At 42.1% G+C, this 19,552-nt stretch overlaps 2 protein-coding genes and 1 long non-coding RNA gene across 5 annotated transcripts in view; 2 read left to right on the top strand and 1 right to left on the bottom strand.

The window, feature by feature from the left end:
* Positions 1-913: 913 nt before the first annotated feature.
* On the top strand, positions 914-14,465 carry LOC118286475 (serine/threonine-protein phosphatase PP1-beta catalytic subunit-like). Of its 3 annotated transcripts, none has more exons than XM_047337802.1 (8): positions 914-1,070; positions 5,183-5,314; positions 11,082-11,312; positions 11,406-11,510; positions 11,605-11,676; positions 11,966-12,117; positions 12,685-12,819; positions 12,918-14,465. In XM_047337802.1, the coding sequence occupies exons 1-8, from the start codon at positions 1,019-1,021 to the stop codon at positions 13,020-13,022; spliced, it is 984 nt and encodes a 327-aa protein (XP_047193758.1). In that variant the 5' UTR covers positions 914-1,018; the 3' UTR covers positions 13,023-14,465. The 3 variants fall into 3 exon arrangements, with proteins under 3 accessions (XP_047193758.1, XP_047193760.1, XP_047193759.1); XM_047337804.1 differs by lacking the exon at positions 914-1,070 and adding an exon at positions 2,255-2,407; XM_047337803.1 differs by lacking the exon at positions 914-1,070 and adding an exon at positions 4,916-4,935.
* Positions 13,174-19,552, bottom strand: part of LOC118286478 — a 53,315-nt gene continuing 46,936 nt past the window's right edge. Inside the window, exon 3 of the long non-coding RNA XR_007032216.1 lies at positions 13,174-14,736. This is a non-coding gene — a long non-coding RNA (uncharacterized LOC118286478). The remainder of the gene's footprint in view (positions 14,737-19,552) is intronic.
* manea (mannosidase, endo-alpha) lies at positions 14,989-19,226 on the top strand. Its single transcript, XM_035610950.2, has 5 exons — positions 14,989-15,218; positions 16,061-16,682; positions 17,686-17,795; positions 17,960-18,036; positions 18,201-19,226. The coding sequence occupies exons 2-5, from the start codon at positions 16,166-16,168 to the stop codon at positions 18,832-18,834; spliced, it is 1,338 nt and encodes a 445-aa protein (XP_035466843.2). The 5' UTR covers positions 14,989-15,218; positions 16,061-16,165; the 3' UTR covers positions 18,835-19,226.

Here is a 19,552-nt window from a genome sequence, read left to right as displayed (position 1 = left end):
AAAGCACCAATGCAAAAGTTACTCGACTTGGAGCGTAGCACACATCAGTCTGCATTTATTAGCTTTATCAGTGATATGGCCCAGTGATAAAATATAAAAGCAGTTGTTTTATGACCTCCTTACAGTGATGAAAGCCACCGACTGCTTCTGTTAATCATGTCACACACATACAGTGTTGGAAAGTACATTCTCTCAAGTATTGTACTACGTTTCCGAGTTTTGGTTCTTACTATAGTATTTCCATTTTTCAGACTTTCACGATCACTTTATAAAACGTTATTTTTTTCATATCTATGCATCAATAATGATAATATAAATCATATAATGGCCCAACATACACTCATTGCACTTCATTTGTTACACCTGTAAAATCTGATGTGATCTAATACAACTGTGATTACTTTTATGGTGCCAAATGTTCAGGGTTTTATTCGGCACTGTTAATAAAATTGTATGCTTTAATATTAAGTCCATAGTTAGGGATGAGGTTGTACTGGACTGAATTACAAGAATAGTTCTTATATTCTGGCATGTTGCTATATAGGTCAAAAACTTAGATACATCTCACATTGTAATTGTAGTTCTGTGCAACACCACCTTTAACTGTGTGACCTCAGTATTAAATACATTATTGCAGTTACACATTTCCAAATAAATCATAGAGGTTAATTTTGCTGACAACATGTTTCACTTTCACTTATTAAAGATTTTAATTTTAATTCATAATAATGACTTCTGTTTGTAAAGTTGATGATCTGGATATTCCTGGATACCACTGCAGATAGAACATAAATCGCGCCTCTATTTTGATCCGTTTCAAATATAAAAACGTTCAAACTAGACAGAAGTCAAAACAGGGTGTGCTCATGAAAATATAAAGCCATAAATAACATAAAGGTAGAGTAAAGGCGGTCAAGTCTGCGGTTAGTGTTCTCTCCACCGCGGCGCCCCCTGGTGGCGGCGGCGCGCAGTGACCCGGCCAACAGTCAGTGTGCAACATCAGTCCGAAGCTCCGAAGATGGCGGAGGGCGAACTGAACGTGGACAGCCTCATCTCTCGACTGCTGGAAGGTGAACACACTTTCAACACTCACGCTGTATAAAACGTGTAACATTGTCGGCGGCTCGGGGTTTTTCCCCCACGCCTTCTATTCCGTAAACGCCGCGGTCGCCTCACGGAACGCAGCGGATGCCCGGAAGCTAGCGCGGCTAACGGCTACACGGAGCATCCCCGGCTAGCTGCGGCTAACGGCTACACGGAGCATCCCCGGCTAGCTGCGGCTAACGGCTACACGGAGCATCCCCGGCTAGCTGCGGCTAACGGAGCCGTTAGCCGCCGTGTTTATAAACACTGGCGCTGGTGAACGCCTACATTTCTCCGTTTCCTGCAGTCGAAGCGCCACGCTGCTCCCGACAACTCAGTGGGTCTTCACCTTTAGCCGTTTAGCTCCTTTAATTAAACTGATGTATTTATTTTAATTTTTTTTGCTGTGTTCTGGCTAATTTATGTTGGAAATATGTGTCCAGAACGAGAGGCTGGGACGCCCCGCCCCCCCCTTTTGATACATGTAGTATTTCCTAATTTAATATAGGTATATAGGTTATATTATATAGGTTTTGTTGATATTCATGCCCCCTCCCCCCCCCCCCCCCAAGGTCCCTGCCCGTGACACGGTTCACATTCGCCTCTTTAAGGTGTCCTGGTGATGGGCTCTTCAATTTGAAATGGTGACCCGGCTCCTGCCACATTCACTGGGGAAGATGAGTCAGCTGGACGGATGGAACCAGCTGTAGAATTAGGCCCTGCATTTGAGATTTAACACCCCCCAAAAATACATAAGACTGTAGCTCATTTTGATCTGATCTGATGAAATGTCTTCTCTTTTCGAATCACTACATCCTGGACAGAAGTTGACTCGCAGTGTGATTCTTTTTTTGTGTCACTGGGTTTGTAGGAGTGTTTTTGGTGGGCGGGTTGTTGTGATTCAGTGCACTCATGCACACTGGACCCGTGGTGTGCACACACACACACTCGCTGTAAGCGCGCCAGTACATTTAGTACCAACGCGTCTGACCTGTCCTGACCTAAACCGATCGCCATGTGTTGCTTCGTTCACAACCACATTAAAGGCTTTGCGCTCTGTGAATCAAAGGAGTTTCGTTAAGGTGTGTGTTTGTGGACCCTGATTTTGGATTTGGCAGAGGTGGGGATGTGCACAAGACCCTTTGTGTTGCCTGTCTACCTGCTGCAGAGAAGGCAGCAGTAGAGATGTTTTTTTTCTCTCTCTTCCCCCGTGAGATATTCGTTGAGTCAGACCAGACCACTGTCAATTGAGCCGTCCTTGGCATACTTTCCTCCGGTATCTGTGACTCTGTTGGAGATGCCAGCACTGAAAGGCTAAGATATGGTATTTATAACTGTTGCTGTCACGCTGCAACTGCGCTCGGTGTCTCACCGCCGTCCGATTTTAAAGGAGTCAACTTTAGTTATAACGTGGACAAATTGATTGGAAAATAAACTAAAGTCCCGATCTGCAAGTGTTACACATTGATGGTCATCGGTCATCTGAAGGTTTGCAGTAGTCAGTATTTGTCAGCTGCGACTTGCAGCATGCCACTTCACTTCACTTTGGTGGTGACTCGTTGACTGTGCTGCTCATATTGTTTCACGAGTCAGGTTTGGCATCGGCGTGTTTCACAAGGGGTCAGTTTTCGCTTTGATCTTGTTGCCGCGAAATGATGATGGTGTCTATTGTTTCAGACAAATAAAAGAAGTGACTGTACTTGACTTACTGGTTTGGCTTCTCATAGGTCTCTTACATAATTGTTTGTAATGTGAGGCAGAATGAAGTTTTGGTTTTTGGTCTTATACGGTTAATTAGACCAAAAATAAGAAACGTATGTTTTATTAGTTTCCATGTAGACTTAATAAAACAAGCACAAAGCACAGAACATGGTGTCGGTGTCCTGCCAGTTTCTCAGGTCCCTCTTTCACCGTCAGGGGCTGAAATAATTACAAAGACTAATTCAGTCGACAGAAAATGAATCGGCAACTATTTTAATATTCAATTAATCCTTGTGCCATCTTTTCAAGTTTTGTTGTTGTTGTTTTTTGGTATAAAGCCTGTGGTGCAAGTGAATTTGTGGCGTGTACCACTAAACTTTTGTTAGTTTAACGGTGTGAAAAAAGTTACTGAATTAATCATGGATGTGTTTTGGAAGTAACATGCATCAAGCCAAGCAGAACGCCATCTCCCATTCCCCTTTCTGGATTTTACTTTTCGAAGATGTTAACAAACTACTTCTGACATTTTATCGACATCTGACACCTTTCATGTAATAAAACAAATATTTTACTAGCTTTGTATGGATTTCCACGGAGCTCTGTCTCTTTCAATGGTTATTATATAGATGTAGATATTTAGTTTGAATCACATTCATTGGCATTTTCTGATCTTCAGCACCAATGGTAAGTGGACTTTATTTATATAGAGCATTTCTTGTCTTATCAACCACTCAAAGTGCTTAACAGCACAAGTCACAATGACCCATTCACACACACATTCATACAGCACTGCTATTTACTACTCTTGTTTTTTTTCTTCTTTCACATTCACACTGATGATCGATGACACTTGCAGTGCATGTAGTCTGGGGGAAGCGGGGATCGAACCGCTGACCTTCTGGTTAGTGGACGACCATCCCATGAAGAGATGTAATCTCTTTCAAAAGTGCCAGCTTGCAGAAGAAGTGCAAACAGTGAGAGGTTCAGTCAGTGTTAAAAACCGAGCACACTGAGCAATTCGAGCTGAGCTCTGATGAGGCCCGACCGTAGTCTGAAGAGCCCGACCTCTGTTACGCCTCACACAGCGTGCTCAGAGTGTGAAGCAGTGCAGATACAATTGATGTTGGAGCCCCAGAATAGCCTCTTTTTTTTTGGCTCACAGATTCACTGTCTGTGAGGATTCATGTTGCTCTGGTTCTTCCGCTTCTCTCTTGACTAATGAGACAGTGAGGGAGTCTGAGTACAGTGTTTAAGTAGCATTGCCTGTGTGCTTTAGTGTATGCACACAAAAAAACACATTCACTAAGCGTCGGCAAGTCCTCACAAGTCAATCACCTTTTTCAAACTGCCCTCCGTTTGGCCATTCTTTTTCATTTTGTTTCCTCCAAGGAAATGACAAACACTCATCTGTTTCACCAGGCTCTTCTATCCTGTAGTGGGCGTCAAGCTTTGGGGCTTATTATGACATAATTCCTCAGTTAAACATTTGTAGATTACTTTTGTTTCCATCTTCAATGGTCCGTCTTCAGGCAGTGCTTTCATTTGCTTTTTATGTGATGTCAAACTAGGACTCAAGTTAAAAGGGGCTGCAGTCCGACTATCATTTACTATTTGTGTATAGTTTAACTGAGAAGGAACAATTGCTCATTTTGTATCAGTATTGTAAGAGCCTTCTTCAGTCTACTATTCATTTATATTTGCATTTTAGCTTATGTTTACCATTAGCACCCGTCTGTTCTCTCGCTCGTTTGAATCTGTCTTCAAGAGATATGGCGCTGACCAGGCTGTCATAAACAGAAATATATAATCAAATATCAAATATTTCAGACTAGATTTTTTTAACCTACTGTATATGAAACCTTAAATTTATTCATATATTCTGGCCTCCAGGTAAAATGAAAAGGAAGCAGGTTGTTTTTTTTCATATATTTACATTTATATTTCCACTTTTCAATTCCAACTGCTGACTGTAGCCAATGTTTGCAATTCTCACTCCTCTTTTCCTCAGTCGAAGATAAATCTGCACCCAGAGCTGTGGCACAACCCCAGAAAGTAGGCTTCTGAGCTAAGAGTGCAACTACACAGCCAATAAACCCACACCACTGCTGAAGATGCAAGCTGCTCTTGAAGTCTAAGCAGTCGGTTTCTAAAGTATGACCGAGACCGAGCAGCCGTGAGCTACATAATCATTACGCCCACAGCTCATCAGATTTTAAGATTGCTTTGTGGTTTGGTTTTCTTTCCCCATTGGGTGCAAATTATTCTATCATGGCCTCATTCTGGTGTTTGATGGTGGTGGTGGTGGTGGTGGGGGTGTCTCGGAGTTGATACACAACATTTAACACTGATGATATAAGTTGATAGCCCTGACAACACGTTTTCTCTCTTCTCCATCCAGTGCGGGGATGTCGCCCGGGGAAGATAGTCCAGATGACGGAGGCAGAGGTGCGCGGCCTCTGCATCAAATCCAGGGAGATCTTCCTCAGCCAGCCCATCCTGCTGGAGCTTGAGGCGCCCCTGAAGATCTGTGGTCAGTGGTGTCTATGTCTACACTTGTTTAAGTTCATTTCCTCACCACGTTACGCTTATTTTTGCTTGTTTACTGGCTTTATGCTTCTCTCTGTGCTGTGTAACATGCTCTCCCGTTGGCATTTTCTCTTAAGCACTTCTAAAGTGAGATGTTTACAAGCACAGGGAAATCAAAGGCATAAACTGAAAAAAGCAGCTTAAAAAGTTAAATAAAAAAATTGTCATTGCCACAAGCATTAGCTGTCTGCCAAATACCCTCTTGATTCTCGAAAACGAACGCAGTGCCACTGTGCAATTTCCCCCACGACTCGAGTCGACACACTGCACTTGAGGTGAGTAATTAATCATATTAAAGGTAATGACACATACAGATGACAAAATGTCAGCACTTTATTTATTTTTTTCTGCGGTCCATTAATTTATGTTACAAGTACTGTATGCAGCTCGGATATTTCGTCCTCGACAAATGTTAAATAGCGTCGTCATCTCGATTTCCAAAAGAGCAGCTCAAACAGAATGCTCCGTTCTGTCTCTGAGGAGTCGGGCGCACCGGTGGCAAACTCCCACTCCTCCGAGCGCAGCCTGGTCTGCACAGCCGACGGCAGCAATCTATTTCTTTGACGCAGAGTTTACTTATGTAACCAGACGGGATAACGCTGCCTCAGCCTGGACCATATATTAAGCCATTGTTATTCTCTTTGACTCGCCTGCCCTGTGTTTGTTACAGACGGATACATGTGGTGGAATTGCAAACATGTACACAGAACATGTATCACTGTCACTGTACATACACAAACCAAAGTATAGAGCAAAGAAGCCGCGCGTTCGCAAGTTTGCTTCTTCAAAACAGTTGAAATGCTTCATCACTATCTCTAGCTGGCTCCTTGCACATCTCAGCATACTCCCACACGCTTTATCTCTCCCCCCAGTGTAGTGCGGCAACAGCAAACAACTCTGAACCGTCTAATACATGTGTCAGTCTTTGAAAATACAGTACACAGGCTTCAATACTTTATACACCCAGGCGTGCACACAGCTCACGCATGTCTCTACACATACCATATGTCCTAACGCACGTTTACTTTGTTGGATTTCTTTCATTTAGACCTCACATTGTACCTCATATGTCTCATTGCTTGTTGCTATGTGTTTGGTACTACAGTGATCTGTATAATTGGTTTTAATGGTCTCGATTGCCTCTGTCTTTGTACATGTGACCCTGACACATGACTCTAAAATATGCATGAGTTTGAGGCAGGGTTATTTGTCACCGTGAGGGGTTTTCTTTGTCTCTCTTTGCTTTCTTTGTTCTGTTGCTGCCACTCGCAACTTCAGGCCGATTACTTGCTTTTAACCCACAATGATGGCAGAATGTTGGAGCACCAGTACAGACTGTAGAGACCTTACAGTTACCTTACACTTATCGGCCAACAATCGTGGGGAATCTAAATGTAATTGATTTGTTAGCCTGTTGAATTAGCTAAAGAAAGGCCACAAACATGGCTGGCTGTGTTTTTACTGCTTGGATTTTGTGGTAATATTTATCAAACCTTTTCAAACTCTCAGAGCTGCCTGGTCTCAAGTTCAAACACTTGCCAGGTGTGACGTGTCCATGTGGACATTAAAACAGGATTTGTTTGCTGTAATCATTCCTCCTCTGCATAAGAGATCCCTTCTTATTGTGGTTTAGTGTCGAAGGGATGTGACACAAAATCCACCGGTCAACTTTCCGTGACAAAATGTATTTTGAATCTGAAGATGTACTCTGGAATAGATGAGGGACGTCCTCGTGTTCTTTCTGCCCTGTCACTGCAGATCAGTATGAAAACACTGTCCACTGTTCCAAGAAAAAAAAAAGGTGATTTGACAAACTCGGACTGCTTGAGCACAATATAAGCTTCACATTAACTTCTCGATACTTTTTTTTTTGCACAGAACGATGCCTGTGGATTTTGTCAACCTGTCACTTCTACTGACGTCTCTTTTCCTTTGTATGTCTGGTACATGTGAAGAAATTGACTATAAAGCTGATCTCGACTTTTAGACAGGCTCTCCTCACAGCCAATATGAACAGGAAGAATAATAACAGAAAGAAAAACATGATTTCATTGTTCACATGGGCTTGGGCAAAAAAACGTGTAATATGTTCTTTAATATTTCATTCGTGAGGCTTTTATTTTCTTGACCAAAATTACCTGTCAGAGTCTGTCAGAGAAGCTTAAATCAGGTAAATTCCATGAATACATCCCAGAATTTGACGGACAGAAAACTAAATCCTATTCTCAGAGAAACTTTGAATACTAAAATGCTTCAAACTGTAAATCATAATAACAAAGCTGATAATAATGAAATAAATGTAGTAAATGAGTATTGTCGACAACTTGTATTCATTTCTCACCCCGAGGTAATTTTTTATGTTCCACATTGTTATATCAGTACAGCTGTACATTTATTTACTTTACTGTTGTTGGTTTTTTCAACTGATGATTGAAATAATATACTGCTTATGTTATTTGTTCATATAGTATACAGCATTTTCGCACATATTTTATAAATAACATCGACCTGTTTTCCTTGTTGTGAGGAACGTTCTGCCATAAATATCCAGTTGTGTGCCACACACACGAGTGCTGACTAAGATTACTGTGCACTTTTATTATTTTAGAGCTTCTTTTGACCTGTGCTTTTATATTGTCTTTTGAGACAAATCTTGCTCATTTATAAGACTGGCCTCAAGTTCAGCTTTTTCTTTTAGCTTTCTGCCTTTCGCCTTTGCTTTTTAAACCCTGAATCTCTGCGCTTCTATTCCCGGACTGTTTGGACACTGCAGAGGCAGTTCTGGGTAAATAATTCACTGTCATCCTACACTTCCTTGTGAGAAGGCAGGCAGGGGGCGACTGAATAGAAAGTTGTGGGCTTGCGAAGCTCACAAACTCAAGCACACAGCAATAACTCAGACTGCACTCGTTCATGGCGCAACTCCCAGTGAGGAGTTGACGATAGTTGGTCTAAAACTCAGGACTTTTTCAAACTGACAGCCAATCACGCTCTGGCCGCCGAATCATTCTGAGGCAGAAAGAGACACAAAAATAATACACTGCAGTGAAAATATCAGCTAAGCTAAGAAGTGGTTTGGTATGGCCCATGAATAAAAGAGAATTATTTTATAATCCAGTTTATCCAGGGTTTTACTACAGAGCCCCAGCTCAGCTGAAGTTAGCCCTGCTCTTACAAAGTTCACTCACCTCCAGCTGCTGCTGCAGAGATTACAGTTTATGCTGCCATGTGTCTGCGTCTACCATTTGATCCAAATCTGGCTTTACTCCTACTTTTCTTTTTCCTTTTTTTTCCCGAGGAAACTGCAGCTTAAATGAACAACTCTACTGGTTTACTGCCTCAGGACCTTTCCTGTTTTGGTGCAGCCGTAAGCAGGAATGATTGTTTTCTAAGTGATGTCCTCTGTGTTTTCTCAGTCATCTGTGTTTACTCTGTTGACCAACGCTAAAATGGAACCTGTGATGATAAAAGTCTGTGTTTTCAGCTTTAGTCACAAGACTCAAACTACATAGGCCAAAGACAGAATTATAAAGAAATGCCTAGCAACATTGCTATTGTCACAGAATTACATAAAAAAAAAATAACAATAACTGGAACATAAAAAGTGCAGTGATCGTTTGCTATGAAACAGAAATCTTTAAAAAAGAATTAGATATGTTCCGATATCAATACCGGACTTGGAAATTCCTCCGATACAGCTGAAAATGCCGGGTCAGGCATCAGCCCGGATCTATGGACCGATCCGATACCATGAATTTAAAGTATATGAGTTTCACTCAGATAAAACTGCTATTTTGTGTCCCCGGGAAATCACTTTTTATATGCCGCTCCAAAACAGCAGGTGCACTGCACTGCCACTGGCGAGTACTGTCTTCAGAAGGAATGACTTCTGGTAGTGTAGTGTTGGAGAAAATGTCCGCAATTTGGCAATATTTCACTCTGGAAAGTCCCACAAGAAAAAATGACAATTTGTGCCGTTTGCAAGACTTCAGTTTCAAGGGATGGCACTTGTGTTGCTTATTACAGGGCAAGCAATCACATAAAGCATTTGAAGAACCATCACACAGAGTTCACCGAGGCCAAGGGAAGCGATTGTTGTTTATTCCTAGATTTATTTGTTTGTGTTCTTTCTCAGTTATGACTGTCAAGCTAGATAATAAAAGAAGTTCTATGACATTCATTCTCTGTATGTATCTGTCGTTCAAAGGGTTTAACCTGAGTCAGGCCAAACAATCATCACTTCCATGCAGGGTTAGTTGCATAATACTGTTAAAATACATTATATAGTTGTTATTTTTGAAAATACACTGGTATCGGATCGGTACTCGGTATCAGGAAGGGAGAAATTATATCGGAACATTTCTAAGAATCCTTTTGTGAATCCCACCTTCCATCCCCCCTTTTACTCTTCCTTAGAGAAGGTAAAACCCAAAATTAGTGACCTAGATTATGTTACTGTAGAAACCGCATTAATACTTTAAGACTTTCTCTCATTGAAGTATTGATATTGTATTATTCATGTGAAGGACTGTGATGTTGTTACCATTACCAGTACTTGCATCAAAACTGCAGATGGCAAGCTGGGGCTCTGTGGTTGATGATGAAACATATAAATTAGTCAAAGTCCGAAATATACTTTCAGAACATTCAGAACTGTTCATATATGATGTGCTTTCACATGCTGTGCATAGACACAGGAAAAATTTAATGTAGGCCTTTGTCAGCATATAGGTTCGATGCCAGTCGTGGTTTGTGTTTTGGTGCCTAGATCACTGACAGGCACCGTGGAAGAAGAAAAAAACAAAAAACATGCCAGCCACTCATGTCTCCAGCATAAAGTTGCAATTTCTGTTGGACCTTTTAATCTCAGGGGCCAGACAGCAGCACGGTTTAACAAGACCTATTTTAATTTGTATTTGGTGCCATCTTGTAATGATGCATTGCCATAAAAAGAGTGTGGCACATGAATTTACTTTCCGTTTTGGTCACAATGAAGCCTGTGATTATTGTGCAAGCTGCTCCTGGTGAGGCTCTGCAGTCATCTGTGTCTGGAGCACTCGGCCCAAATTGGAGCAGCTCTTCTCGGTGCGAGAGGATATAAAAGGAAGCAGGTCTTGGCTAGGTGATGAAAAGCGAGGCTCCCCCCGCAGAGATCCTGTGCTTCGGTGAGAGATGCCGCCGGCTCATTGCTGCCTGATGTCAAAGAGAGGAGAGGCCGACCCTGAATCCTGGGAGAGCTGTTAAAATTAAAGTTGGTTCCTGAAAAATATGTGGATGTGCGTCCTTTATTTTCGTGATTAGCCTGGATTGGAAGCGTTCTTTCAATTGCTAGTTCGTGTCCCACGGGCCACGGCATTGATCTGATAGCGGCTGTAATGGCTAAATTAGTGTGTATATCCATGGCACAGTAAAGCAGAGCCAGAGTCGTATATCCAAGGTTTTTGATTTGGTGTGCATGCATACATGAGGGTTAATGTTTGTTTTGGAGATGGACAAACTAAAAACATTATCCTGCAGTTCATTTTTCCTTTCTGTCTCCAAAAACTGCATCACCACTTTATTTTTTATAATCTCTTCCCTTTTGCACAACTATCTTAAATCCATCTCATTGTTCGCCTCTCTAAGTTCCTAGGCCGCTGCACCTACAGCACTGTCACTTGTCGAATTAACAGCTCGTCTCCCCTCTGGCCTCTCACACCCTCTCCCCTCAGGTGACATCCATGGCCAGTACACAGATCTGCTGAGGCTGTTTGAGTACGGCGGCTTCCCTCCAGAGGCAAACTATCTTTTCCTGGGCGACTACGTGGACAGAGGGAAGCAGTCCCTGGAAACCATCTGCCTCCTGTTGGCCTACAAGATCAAATACCCCGAGAACTTTTTTCTGCTCAGGGGCAACCACGAGTGTGCCTCCATCAACCGCATCTACGGCTTCTACGATGAGTGTGGGTAGAAATACACTCGTCCTGCACAACAAACATCCCTGAAGTATCTATGTCATCATGGTACAATTAATATGCATTTGTGTGCTCCAACAGGTAAGCGCAGGTTCAACATCAAGTTGTGGAAGACCTTCACTGATTGCTTCAACTGCCTCCCCATTGCTGCTATTATTGATGAGAAGATCTTCTGCTGCCATGGCGGTGAGAGAGCTGCCTTTGACCTTGACCTCTGACCTCTTCCCAAATCTGAACAGTGGCTGTTTGTATATTAACTCCTCTTTAATTTCTGTTTCAGGGCTATCTCCTGACTTGCAGTCAATGGAGCAGATTCGCAGGATCATGAGGCCAACAGATGTGCCTGATACAGGTAGTGTGCTTGTGTCTGCGTTTACTTTGGTGCATGCTCGTCCTTGAAACCGAAAGTTTACCTCTGCTGGATTTCTCCCTGCCTCTCTCTTCCCCGAAACACGAACAACTATTGCATCAGTAGATCTTCTGTGTCACATCAGCAAAGTCAGCTGTTTTTTTTTTGTTTTTTTTGGCACATTCTTCCTCCCTGTTGTCAGTCTGTGCTCTTCTTTCAACTCCTCCCTGACACGTGTGACCTTTTTTTTTTCTTCTTTTTTCCATCTCCCCTCTCCGTGTGCGTCGCTCAGGCCTGCTGTGCGACCTCTTGTGGTCAGACCCAGATAAGGACGTACAAGGCTGGGGAGAGAACGACCGCGGGGTCTCCTTCACCTTCGGGGCCGACGTGGTCAGCAAGTTCCTCAACCGCCATGACCTGGACCTCATCTGCAGAGCCCACCAGGTAATTGTGAAGGGAATTAAGGTAGACAGCCTGGATATGAAGTGTAATACGCAAGAAGCTCACACTGCAAGCAACTGTTCTTGCAGGGTCCCTAAATAACTGCCTGGGGGCGTTGCCAAGCTGGCCGACGAGCAGCGAGACTTGCCCATAAGGACTTTGCTGATACAAAGACACAGTCCCCAGAGCTCAACCACATATTATCAGACCTGGTGCAAAAGTTTAGCCCCTGATTCCCTGCTCCCATTTCATATATTCTCTCCCAGTACTTAGTCATTATCAGTATATTGTTTTTTTCTTATGAAAAATGGAAAGTAATTCAGAGAACGAGAAGCTATGGTTTGCAACACAATACATTTGATTTTAGATTAAACGAGTCAACTGCTAGCAGAAGAGCCGCAGATATTTTTACTCTGCATTGGGTCTTTGATATTGATTCAGGTGTAGGTGGTTTTGTACACCCTCGATAGCTAAGTGGGATTCTGCAAGTAGCAGAAGGTCCTTTTTGTTTTTGTTTTTTATGTATTGATTGCTGTAGGCGTTGGAATAATATCACGTGTCTTCTAACAGGTTGTGGAGGATGGTTACGAGTTCTTTGCCAAACGCCAACTGGTTACACTTTTCTCTGCTCCAAACTACTGCGGGGAGTTTGACAACGCAGGCGGCATGATGAGCGTCGATGAATCCCTCATGTGCTCGTTCCAGGTAGAGTAAAATACTCTAGGGACACGTATATGCTTTTAAAAAGGCACACATATAATTTCTTCTCTCTCACTCTGTTTTTTTGCCTTTGTGTTTTAAAGATCCTAAAGCCCTCAGAGAAGAAGGCCAAGTACCAGTATGGTGGTGTAAATTCTGGTCGGCCCGTCACCCCACCCCGCACCACCCAAGCCCCCAAGAAGAGGTGAACGTACATATACGCCTTGGCTCCTCCCCTCCTTCTTACCTTGTCTGTCCTTGGTCTGCCACCATGGCAACCCCTGTAACTCCCCTGTATAGCAAAGATATGGGGCTTATCTAATTGCCCAAATCTTCCTCCTCTTTCTCCCCACTCACCCACCCCCTCCCCAACTCCACTGACAGCTCTTTTCTTAATGTGTATGTGTACATAAATTTGCTCTGACCAATCTGTTTTTGGTTGTTGTTTTTTTGCCTGTTTGTTGGTATTTTTGATATTATTAACAAATAATCAATTTGGTGGTTTTACTTCCGATGCCATTTGAGGTTTTCTGAGGTTCCGTGTCACGGGAGGAAACGCCTCCTCTGTGTAGAGGGGCAACGTGACCAAGTCAGCGGAATTATTTTCAGTTTGACAACAACAAAATGGAGAATGAATATTGTTTTGCCTTGATCTCTCAAAATGCAGAGAGAATCCCTCCAATGTATTTTAATGAGACTGATGTTTGCGGGCAGTGCTAAAGCTGTAGACACAAATAACATCTCTCCAATTCCAGTTCAGCCGTTCGAACTCATTAAAGCCTGTGGTTGTTGTGCACAAGCCTACTTCGTATACTTCACCCTCCGTTGCAAAAGTCCACCACACTATATGAGTAGCAAAGAATGTGAAGGGACCGGCTTGAATGAAATATAGTGGCTGAATCAGATGCTGCTGTCAGTGGACGCGCTCTACACGAACACAACGCTCTCTGGGCATCCACCCCCCCCAACTCTGTTACGGGTTCCCAAATCCACACCCACACACAGACACGCCGCTTCTCAAACAGAGCTGGTAGATATTTTCCTTGGTGTATTTATCAGTCATTATTATTGGTTCACATCAAGATAATTTTCCCCATATTCTCCCATTGATTTATAGCGAAAAAATACCAGCCACCCTCTATCCCCATCACCCAACTTGTCCAGGTACGGAATATGAAAAACCGGCGGAGTTAGAAGTGGCTGCCGGGACCAGGGAATTTGGTTGTATGATTGTGACCCCACCTGGTGTGCAAATACAGCATTACAGTGCAAACTCACACAAATCTGATGAATCAAACTCGACAGCTCAAGATGGGTTCTTCATCACTATGCCAGTACAAAATGTTGGAGGTACTTCAGTTGTCTTCTCAGCCGACCAGCGATTAGCCCGGTTAAGCACTTGAGATTTGCAGTTGACTTTCTTTTTTTTTTTAGAAAACAGTTGCCTCTTTCTTTTCTCTCTTTTTTTAATTTCTTTTAGCTCTGTGGTGTTCTTCTTTCTGTGTTCTCTCTTCACAGTGTTTACTTTTTATTCACTTAATTTATTTCTTAATGACGATAAGAAAACAATGAGGTGTTACCAAAAGCTGTTTTGCAATTTGTACAAGTTTGTTTGAAAGTCTATAAATGAAATAAAATTGATGGAATCTAAACTCTTTGTCTTGTTTTTAATGTTTGTCTCTTTTTCTGTAGAGAAACTGGAAACATTGCGAAGTTGCCTCTCCCTCGACACTCTGTTTTGTCTTAACATGCAACCAGTACTTTTTACTCTTCTAGAGGCATAAAGTGTGAAATTTATATACAGTCATTGCGTCATATTATTAAAAAATAACGTCTCTTACTCATTCTTATCTGCCAATTCAACCCAGTGAGATGACCTGAAGCCTGTAGATGCATCACAACCTGGTCCAAAATGTTCTGCATCTGAAAACAAAGAGAAAAGGTCAGTGGCAGAAGGAAACGTGTAGTCAGTTGACGATGAGACAAAAGATCCAGACATGTATCTTTTAAAAAAAACAACCATTTTGGTCAGAATTTTTTTTTCTGTGTAGTACACCATCCACAACGAGAGGGGGCGCTGTGATTGTGTTCAGCCGCTCTTGTGGCTGTTGTTGACTGCGCAGGACGTGACGCGTGACCTCCGCTTGTTAAACAACATGGATGGGTCGCAGTCACCGCTCACTGTCGGCCGGAGCGTTTACAGCTCTGTCATGTTTGATAGGACGGCTGCACAACCAGAAGTGCAGACTGTTGTGTCCATGGATGAATTCTAAAACCATAGTCGTGTCCCGTCCTCTTTACATGTAGACACTGTTTAGAAACGGAAGCATGGGACGCGTTTGGCCGTCGAGAGGATACAACTTAATTCCTGCTGCTGTTGACAAGTCCAAAGTCCATCAGTGCAGGTAGAGCGCAGCTAATGGTGTCCTCCTGAGAACTGTGTCTTCTTCACGCATCTCTAACCTGCTGTACAATGTGTCGGTGAAGCAAAGGGAAACATACTGTAACTGCTTGTTCACGTGTTTTAAACGTGACTTCTGCAAACAGTGCAGTCAGTCAACCTGACATCGACCCCCCCCCCCCCCCCCCCCCACACACACACACACACCCCTCTCTACTTCCTAAAATAATGTATTTGTTGATTTATCGATTGGGTCAGAAAATTGACAATATGTTTGGATACTTCATTGTTTGTTTGGTCTTATTCTAAAGGAAACATTCTAAAAGTCAACTCTCAAATGTGATGATTTTTTTTATTTTTTTTATTCTAATAATGATAAAGATTTTTGTACTTTTGACAGCTAGCACACAAAACAGAATATGTAAGAGTATGTTAACTTCGGGGCTTCAAGTAAATAGTTGAACTGTTGAATAATAAAGGAAAAAAATATTCATATTTAGATAATTGTCAGTCGTCGCATTATATACCTCTATGATAGAATAATAATCTGCAACATTTTGCTTCTTTTTTTTGCTGCAGTCCTTTCAACATCTTGGGGATTGGACTTCTACTGGACCAAATTGTTTTCTAAAAACATTTTGGGCATCTTTCAAAGTTTAGTGATGAAAGCAATAATCAGGAAAATAATCAGTGGATAAATTAACCTTTAAAAGTTTTTAAATAAAATTTGACAGCCCTTTTACACTATGGTCTGACCTTTTATGGACCAAACAATTAGTTGACCAGTCGTGACAGTAACTGGCAGATGAATTGATACATATATTCTTTGTTTCTTCAAACCTCCAGGCCGGACAAAACCTCAGTGACTGAGTACAGGCATCCTCTCCAACAACAGTCCGTCGCTGCGGTCTGAGCAATGAACTGTGGAACGCTTCAAGCACAGACTGAAGCATGGCAAGGTTTAGGCGCAAATTATGCATCACATTAATAGCTTTGGTGTTGCTTCTCCTCGTCATCACAGCGGTCTTGAAAGCGCTCACACCAGAGGACGCTCCATTCAGCAGCCCCGTGGGCGTCGAGCTGCTGTTTCCAGACAGAAATAGTGACAATCAGATCCTGAGAGAAATCGACAACAAACCCCACCAAATCAAAATGGATGACGCGCCAAAGTCAGACAAAGACAAGGAACTGGAGGCTACGCTGAGGAAGTTTGCTCCTCCAAATTACTATCTCCATGCCTTCTACTACACGTGGTTCGGGGCCCCCGAGTTTGATGGCAAATACATCCACTGGGACCATCCGCAGCTCCCACACTGGGACTTTAAGGTGGCTCATGGGTATCCGCAAGGGAGGCACAGCCCACCTGATGACATTGGGTCCAACTTTTACCCCTCTCTGGGTGCTTACAGTTCCAGGGACCCCTCCATTATAGAGGCTCATATGCAGCAGCTACGTACAGCAGCTATTGGTAAGAGAGGAGTTAGCCTCAACTTTACTCCAGGGCTGGACAGTAATTCACTCTGATATCAGGAAAGGGCTGAATGTTGTGGTTTAGCCCTATGGGTTTAACACATACTGACCCGATTAAGTGGACTGGGTATCGGTTAGACCAGTCTACATTAAATACAGTCTTCATCACTAATGTTCAGCATTTTTGCTGAGATATGGAGGACCGAAACTGCCAAAACTAAAAAGATATGAAGAGATGATTAAACAACATATAAAATTGTTATGGTGATAATATTAAAAGTGAATGTAGGCATTCATTCACTTGTAAAATGCAACCTGAATTGATAAATCAGTTTTTCTGTAATTTTACTCATTTACTTAGTCGCCACCTGGTTTTACGGTTTTCAAAATGTGAAAAAAATAAACGCACATTTTTGAAAGCACAGGTATCAGAATCAGAATTGGGGAGAGGAATTTGCATCAGTGACAACATGGAAATTGAAATCAGCATCATAATACAAATATTGTCTGTAAAATGCCATGTATTACAATTTCAATTCAGTCATTATCTCCAAATAATTTTTAAAGCTTTGAATGTCACTTATTTTTTTCTATATATGGTGGTTTGAAACATCACACTTTATTGTAGCTAGATATTTAGACAAAAGGTATATTTTTATTAGAATAACTTATAATAATGAAAATGAGCTTTATTTGCATAGCACTTCTCTTAACATGCTCATCAAAAGAATAACAATACAAGAAATTGAATATAAAGTCCATTTTTTGTTAAGAATTAAAGTCAAATTTGGATACCAAATCCATAGTTTGGTATCAATAACAGTAAAGTCACCTACACCAATTACGTGTCACAGTCGATGTATACCTCCCACTGCCCATTCAATGTTGCTGCACGTTTACACTATAAGGATAATGTTTATATTCATACTCATCATCTGAGTGTTTTTTATTTTATTCAGGTTTGTGATTCCTGTTTGACCTGTAACTGTGTTTATTCTCAGGCGTCATTGCTGTTTCCTGGTATCCTCCGAATATGAAGGATTACAACGGTGAAGCGACAGATGACATTGTGCCTTTGCTGCTGGAAGTGGCACAGAAATACCACATTAAGGTGATTGAAGATGGTAGTGGGTAACATAACATAAGTGACATCTCTTAGTCTGTTACCAGACTATTTCACATCTGTAATATTCTAGATGTTAAAACAAAAATCAATGTAGGTAAGAATGTTTGTGCTGCAGATTGGTTATGTTGCTGTGATTTCTGTGTTTACAGGTAGCGTTTCACATTGAACCATACAAAGGGAGAGATGAAGTCAATATGTTCTCTAATGTCAAGTACATCATCGAGAAGTGAGTAGTGAAGTGTTTATTCAGTGTTCAAATATCAAGATCTAACACTTAAGGAAAACTCCTTCACAAGTCATTGCAATAGTCAATAACTATTGTGTTTGCATCAGTCATTTGATTCCTATGGCATTTCCCTTTCTTCAGTTTTTTTTTCTTCTCCTACTCAGATACGGAGAGCACCCTGCTTTCTTCAAGTATCGGACAAACACTGGCAAGCTTCTTCCACTCTTCTATGTGTATGACTCTTATCTGATGAACTCTGAGCAGTGGGCCAAACTACTAAAACACACAGAGAGTAACAGCATCAGGGATACCCCGTATGACGCCATCTTCGTTGCCCTCCTGGTAGAGGAGAAGCATAAGAGGGATATCCTGACGGCAGGTTTCGATGGTATCTACACTTACTTTGCTACGAATGGGTTTTCCTATGGGTCCACTCAGCGGAAGTGGGACTCGATTAAAGCGTTCTGCGAAGATAACAACCTGATTTTCATCCCAAGTGTGGGCCCGGGGTATATTGACACAAGCATTCGACCCTGGAACTTCCAAAACACAAGAAACCGCATCAACGGCAAATACTACGAAACTTCGCTGAGTGCTGCATTACAAGCCAGGCCTGATTTTATATCCATAACATCTTTTAATGAATGGCATGAAGGGACCCAGATTGAAATGGCAATTCCAAAAGCAAGCCAGACTGTGTATCTGGACTACCTGCCCAATAAACCTGCAATCTACCTTGAGATTACTTCCAAATGGGCTGCCATATTTGGCGGCGAGCGACGGAAGTGGCAGGACTGATATGAGCGAAGAGCCATGGTAAAGTTTGTTTCACGGTGGCATTAAAATATTGACATAAAAACTAAATACAGTTTGAGTTGCAGCAAGGACAGCATAATGCAGATGATAAATAATAATGAGAAAAAGGCAAATGATTTGCAAATCCACAGGTATGTGAACATAATCCTAATTTTTTACCGCAACCAACTGAGCACCCCCAAACCGCACCTCCTTTCCCGAGCGCTGAGGACCAGCGACGGTAGCCGCACGAGAGCAAGTATGTCGACTGTTGCGTCATTTTCTGCCGTTGCCGGTCATGAATTCATTCTGCTTCCCGTTTTTTCTCTTCTATTGTGACAAGGATTCATGCTCTCCTACCTTCTTTTCTAATAAAAGAGAAGTATGATCCTCCATTTCACGAAGTATGCCTTCTCAAACTTGTTAGCCTGCAGTGTCAACAGACTGAATACGCGTGACCGCTGATTCCTCTTCGGGTTTCAGGCAGAACGGAGAATTCAACGCATGTGCCGGAGTGATTTGTCTGTATTGGGCAACTGTATTCACCATGGTGACATACACAGAAGTCGGGTCAACCATGTAACTATAATTAACTAATTCAAACAGTGGTTCTTTGCTGTAGGTAATTATACATGAATGAAAACACAGTTATGGACAATATCTTTAATTTGGGTGAATAAGTTCTTCTAAATATTACACACTGTCGCTTTAACTGATGTCT

This window comes from Scophthalmus maximus, chromosome 15, assembly GCF_022379125.1.
Source record: "Scophthalmus maximus strain ysfricsl-2021 chromosome 15, ASM2237912v1, whole genome shotgun sequence".
NCBI lineage: Eukaryota > Metazoa > Chordata > Actinopteri > Pleuronectiformes > Scophthalmidae > Scophthalmus > Scophthalmus maximus.
The sequence above is the reverse complement of the archived record's forward strand: the minus strand, read 5'-3'. Positions and strand labels throughout refer to the sequence as shown.

Bases quoted from the DNA above. Each gene is read 5' to 3' on its own strand.
- LOC118286475 (XM_047337802.1), top strand. From the start codon at position 1,019: ATGGCGGAGGGCGAACTGAACGTGGACAGCCTCATCTCTCGACTGCTG. The intron at 1,071-5,182 runs GTGAACACACTT...TTCTCCATCCAG, and splicing joins CATCTCTCGACTGCTGGAAG to TGCGGGGATGTCGCCCGGGG. The intron at 11,511-11,604 runs GTGAGAGAGCTG...TTTCTGTTTCAG, and splicing joins GATCTTCTGCTGCCATGGCG to GGCTATCTCCTGACTTGCAG.
- manea (XM_035610950.2), top strand. From the start codon at position 16,166: ATGGCAAGGTTTAGGCGCAAATTATGCATCACATTAATAGCTTTGGTG. The intron at 16,683-17,685 runs GTAAGAGAGGAG...GTTTATTCTCAG, and splicing joins GCTACGTACAGCAGCTATTG to GCGTCATTGCTGTTTCCTGG. The intron at 18,037-18,200 runs GTGAGTAGTGAA...TCTCCTACTCAG, and splicing joins GTCAAGTACATCATCGAGAA to ATACGGAGAGCACCCTGCTT.